This window comes from Cynocephalus volans, chromosome 7, assembly GCF_027409185.1.
Source record: "Cynocephalus volans isolate mCynVol1 chromosome 7, mCynVol1.pri, whole genome shotgun sequence".
NCBI classification, from domain to species: Eukaryota; Metazoa; Chordata; class Mammalia; order Dermoptera; family Cynocephalidae; genus Cynocephalus; species Cynocephalus volans.
The window spans coordinates 162,068,513-162,073,445 of NC_084466.1; the positions used below are offsets into that span (position 1 = coordinate 162,068,513).

At 57.7% G+C, this 4,933-nt stretch overlaps 1 protein-coding gene across 3 annotated transcripts; it reads left to right on the forward strand.

The window, feature by feature from the left end:
- The first annotated feature begins 38 nt into the window (after positions 1 to 38).
- Positions 39 to 4,103, forward strand: ZNF511 (zinc finger protein 511). 3 transcript variants are annotated; one of them, XM_063103203.1, is made up of 6 exons: positions 39 to 247; positions 479 to 552; positions 840 to 1,041; positions 1,197 to 1,321; positions 2,959 to 3,078; positions 3,720 to 4,103. In XM_063103203.1, the coding sequence occupies exons 1-6, from the start codon at positions 95 to 97 to the stop codon at positions 3,796 to 3,798; spliced, it is 753 nt and encodes a 250-aa protein (XP_062959273.1). In that variant the 5' UTR covers positions 39 to 94; the 3' UTR covers positions 3,799 to 4,103. The 3 variants fall into 3 exon arrangements, with proteins under 3 accessions (XP_062959273.1, XP_062959274.1, XP_062959275.1); XM_063103204.1 differs by having other exon boundaries at positions 1,197 to 1,262; XM_063103205.1 differs by having other exon boundaries at positions 951 to 1,041.
- Positions 4,104 to 4,933: the final 830 nt, after the last annotated feature.

The window sequence follows — 4,933 nt, forward strand, 5'->3', positions numbered from 1 at the left end:
GTCCGGACGCTCTCCGTCACGTCCGGCCGCGCCCCCAAAGCTCGCGGACAGTGTCCGACAAGCTGTGGGCGCGCCGGCGCCTTCGGCGGTCGCGATGCAGCTTCCCCCAGCGCTGCGCGCCCGCCTGGCCGGGGGTCCCGGGGCCGCCGAGCCGCTGCCCGTGGAGCGCGACCTCGCGGCCAGGGCCGCACCCTTCCGCTTCGCGGCCCGCCGGGTGCGCCTCCCGCGGGAGCACGAGCTCTTCGAGGTGCGCGACTGAGGAGGGAGCGGGCAGTTGTCGGTGGGCTGGGGCCTAAGACTGCGGGGTGGGGCCGGAGTCCGGGGTGAGTGGTGGGGCCTTGGACCGTGGGGCGGGCCCTAAGGCTGCGGGGTGGGGCCGCTGGGGCGGGGCCGGGCTGGGGCCGGGTGGGCGGGGTCGCGGAGCTGTGTGCTCCACCCCATGCTCTCAGGTCCCGACCATGGCGAGGTTCTCCTGCAGGACGGGGACGTGCAGCGGCATCTCTACCTCCAGGACGTGCTCACACAAGTGGCCGAGGCGCCCGAGAGGCCCAGGTGAGCGGCTTGGCCCGGCCAAGTGCCTCCCCCTTGCCTCACCGCACTTCGCGCCTGGTCCCTGCACCGCCTGTCCCCGCCCCCGCCTGTACCCCTGTCCAAGCTTTGGCGCGGCTTGGCTCCTGCACCACCTAGTCGGTGGGCATTTACTTGATAAAGAAAAGTAGAGCTTGGGATTGCGAAGGAGCATCCGGAACCTTTCCGGACTTCCTTAAGGGCAGAAAGTCCAGCTCAAGTCCCTTGGCCTCAGCGGAGGTGGCAGCCCTGAGACGGGTCTCCTTCCCTAGGGTGCCCGAGTTCACCTGTCAGGTGGCGGGCTGCTGCCAAGTGTTCGACGCGCTGGAGGACTACGAGCACCACTACCACACGCTGCACAGAAATGTGTGCTCCTTTTGCAGACGGGCCTTCCCCTCTGGACACTTGCTGGACGCCCACATCCTGGAGTGGCACGACTCGCTTTTCCAGATCCTGTCTGAGAGGCAGGACATGGTGGGTGACGTGGCGGGGGTCAGAGCACCGCCCTGCTCTCAGGGCAGGGGCAGGGGTACGGCTGGGGGCACAGTCCTTGGCACACCCGGGCCACGTGAGCATCACGGGGGGAGGGCGCGGGGGCCACCATGGAGCTGATGCCGTTTCCCTTGCAGTACCAGTGCTTGGTAGAAGGCTGTGCGCATAAGTTCAGGACCAGCGAAGACAGGAGGGACCACATGGTGAGGCTGCACCTGTACCCCGCGGATTTCCGTTTTGATAAACCAAAGAAAAATAGAGGGTACGTGAGGTGCCAGGCTGTGCGTCCTGTCCACTTGGGCACGCGGCCACCCCTGACTTTAGAAGAGCCTTTTGCCCAGCTTGCACATGCAGACGTCAGTGCAGACGCTGTGGTTAAGCACCTGCGCTGCCCTTAGTGTGACGCTCAATTGCAGATGGGTGAGACGCTGATCGGAGGGGGTTGCTAGTCAGGGGGGTGCACAGACGGGTTGCTTTTGCTGACAGGAAGGGGAGTGCCTGGCGGGTGTTGGGAAGGACAGGGTGTGTGTGCGTGTGTGGGTGTGTGTAGTAGGGAGCACCTGCATCCGAGACGGGGTGTGTGTGTGTGTAGGGGAGAGGCCCCCGCGTGTGTGTGTAGGGGGGAGTCCCTGTGTGTGTGTGTGTGTGTGTGTGTGTGTGTGTGTAGGGGGGAGCCCGTGTGTGTGTGTGTAGGGAGGGAGCCCCCGTGTGCATGTGTGTTTGTGTGTGTGTAGGGGGGGAGCCCTCTGTGCGTGTGTGTGTGTGTGTGTAGGGGGGGAGCCCCCGTGTGCATGTTTGTGTGTGTAGGGGGGAGCCCGTGTGTGTGTGTGTGTGTGTGTGTGTGTAGGGGGGAGCCCCCGTGTGCGTGTGTGTGTGTGTGTGTGTGTAGGGGGGGAGCCCCCGTGTGCATGTTTGTGTGTTTAGGGGGGAGCCCGTGTGTGTGTGTGTGTGTGTGTGTGTGTGTGTGTAGGGGGGAGCCCGCGTGTGTGTGTGTGTGTGTGTAGGGGGGGAGCCCCCGTGTGCATGTTTGTGTGTGTAGGGGGGAGCCCGTGTGTGTGTGTGTGTGTGTGTGTGTGTGTGTGTGTGTGTGTGTGTGTGTGCGCGCGCGCCACCGCGGAGGGGTGACCTTCCTTGGCTGTGCTGACAGGGCGCTTGGGGAATCTGTCCCTCTCCTCTCGTGGGGCCCTCTGGTTTTTCATTTGTCCTATAGGTGTGTGTTTACAAACTCCACAACAAAGCTATTTATTAAGACATTACTGTCTTAAGTTGTGTGGATTTCTTTGCCTCTCTTTTTAACTGATTCTGTGAAGTGAATCTTCATAAACATCTAAAAATTGCATTGACTGAAGTCTTTTCACACTAACTTGTTTTCTCAAACAGTACTTTGCTGTTTAAAATAAAATAGTTCAAAGAATCTACTATAATACGGTTAGGGACTTGTGCTCGCTTCGGCAGCACATATAATACGGTTAGGGACTTGAGTGTAAGGTAATTTTCTCCTTTCTGAGGAATGATTTTAAGGAGAAAACCCGAGAATACTGGACTGAGACATTGGTATTAGGGAGGAGACTGTTTTATACTCTCTGGCTAATTTTAGTACTTTTCTCACGCTTAGGAAAAGCTGTTTGGCATGATTGGCAGGCATTCACCACATGACATCGTACAGTGACTGTTTTCAAGAGACAAGTGCAATCGTTATGCTTAAACTTAGGAAATACAGAGTTTATTATGTAGATAATGACCTCGCTGGAATCATTGTCCTTTTCCCAGTACCTGAAAACTACACAACAAAACTAGACTATTGCCAAATAGTAAGAAGATACCTTTGCAACCAAAACGCGTGTCCTTGCACGTTCGTGGCTGGGGCATGGGCCGCCCTCAGCGCTCTGTCCTCCGCAGCCCAGCCTTGCCGGGGCCCGGCGCCGGGGAGCAGTTGGATGGGGATGCCATGGAAGTGAGCTGCGAACCCGGGACACCCTCTGCGGCACCCGCGGGTGGCCAGCAGGCCTGCAGCCGGAGGTCAGTGTCTGGACACAGGCTTGGCCCTGGGCCAGCGTTCTCACGGCAGAAGCTAAGCCTGGGTAAGGACGCCAGCTTCTGCGGGAGGCGAAGCTGGATGCGCTGCCCCTGGGGTGGCCCAGCTCCTTCGCACCCCTTGCTCCGAGGCCCTGGAACAAAGGGCCCCGCTCCTTTTCATCGCCGTCCACGCTGGCTAGAGAGCGCGCCCTTGCGATTGGTGCGGTTACAAGCTCGCAGTCTGCCTGTCTGTTGCTAGCTGCGCCTTTATTAAGTTAAAGATGACCTAAAATCTAATTTGGGGAAAATGTCGAACAAATGAGGAAAAAGTTGCAAATAACCCAAACTGGCAGGAAGATGAACTCGTGTGCCCCTCGGGTACCTGCACCTTGGCCTGTGAGTCCTGGTTGCCAGTGGGCACTTAGGGTCTCAGCAGGATGCCGGGTGGCATGGAGCAGCCTGCTCGGCTGAGCCCTTCTGAGCGCCCACCGTGGCGGGGGAACTGCTCAGGCAGTGGCTCGAGGCAGGCAGCAGGAAGGGAGCTGCCTGGAGTGGGGAGGAAACACAAAGACTGCTCTTATGAGTTTGATTGATTGTTGGCAAAGACAACATTGTCATTTAATGTGGACCTTTTTCCATTCCAGGATACCTTCTACCATCTGTTTTGGTCAGGGTGCATCTCGAGGGTTTAAAAGCACCAAGAAGAGAAACAAACAGCACTGACGAGTTCAGACGGACAGAAAGAACCAGGTGTCTGAGCAGAACCCGAGGTGGGAGGTGGGGTTGGTGGGGGCCTTTCCTCTTACAGTCTGGTGTGGCTGCGCTGGGCCAGGCGTTTGCCATCTTCTCGTTTTGGTCCTTTGGCAAGTGACGTCGGGCCCTGCTGGAAGCAGTGAAGGACCTGCAGATTCAGGAAATGCCCTTGACATGCTGCAGGGAATGCAGGGTGGGGACTGGCCACCTCCCTCTGCATGGACCACACTGGGAATGTCCTTTTTAAATGTGTGAAGTAAATGTCCTTCACTGATCGTCTCTAGTCTTCATTTCTGTGTTGTTGAGCTAGACACGGAAATGAGCAATTATCACCCACGAGTATTTTTTTTTCAACATTTATTTCTCAGGAAGATTTAAAGTGTTAGGACCTCTCAGAGGTGGGTGACCGGGTAGGATGCACTCAGCTGGGTCTCTGACCTTCACAGCTTTGAGAGGGATGCCCAGAGGAACCCTGTGCCCGCACTCAGTCAGCATGCCCCATGTGGAGTGTAGAGATGTGGGAGGCAGCATGTCGAGGAGAAATCAGTGGCTTTGATAAAGTCAGCTGTCGGGGCCAGGCCTGGCAGAGCGGGACCCACCAGCTGTGTCTCCCCAGGCCCCATCCCCCACAGTGCATGTCTAGTGTTCCTGGACTGCCTATGCTGGCCTCACAGTTCTGCAGCTTCTGCTCATCCAGCCCCAGTGGGACAGGCCCCTCTCCATCTCAACTAACCACCCCCTTTTTCTGGGCGTTGGGTTTGGCTGGAGGCAACTGGTGGTCATATATGACTCCTGGCACAGAGGCTGCTGCCCCAGCTGCCATGAGCCACCCTCAAAGCTCTCCAGGGACCTGCAGTAGAGGGAATCTCGAAGGTGCCCTCAGGGTCAGAGAAAACACACTTCACACTGGCACTTCATGCACTGAAAACTAAAGGCAGGTTACCAAGTGTTGAAGTAAAACATTCTTTAAGTACAGGCCCTGGTACATTGAGGCAGAGAGACCTAATGTGCACTTTTCTTGGGTGGGAGAGGAGCATTTGCTGACGGTGGCTGTGGCAGGGCTGCCCAGGGTTCTGTCTTTGCCTCTTGAGAAAACACGACATAC

What these genes read in the sequence shown, in the direction of transcription:
- ZNF511 (XM_063103203.1), top strand. Translation starts at nt 95, where the DNA reads ATGCAGCTTCCCCCAGCGCTGCGCGCCCGCCTGGCCGGGGGTCCCGGG. An exon ending in AAACCAAAGAAAAATAGAGG is followed by an intron (nt 1,322 to 2,958) that starts GTACGTGAGGTG and finishes TGTCCTCCGCAG; the next exon opens with CCCAGCCTTGCCGGGGCCCG. An exon ending in CAGCAGGCCTGCAGCCGGAG is followed by an intron (nt 3,079 to 3,719) that starts GTCAGTGTCTGG and finishes TTTCCATTCCAG; the next exon opens with GATACCTTCTACCATCTGTT.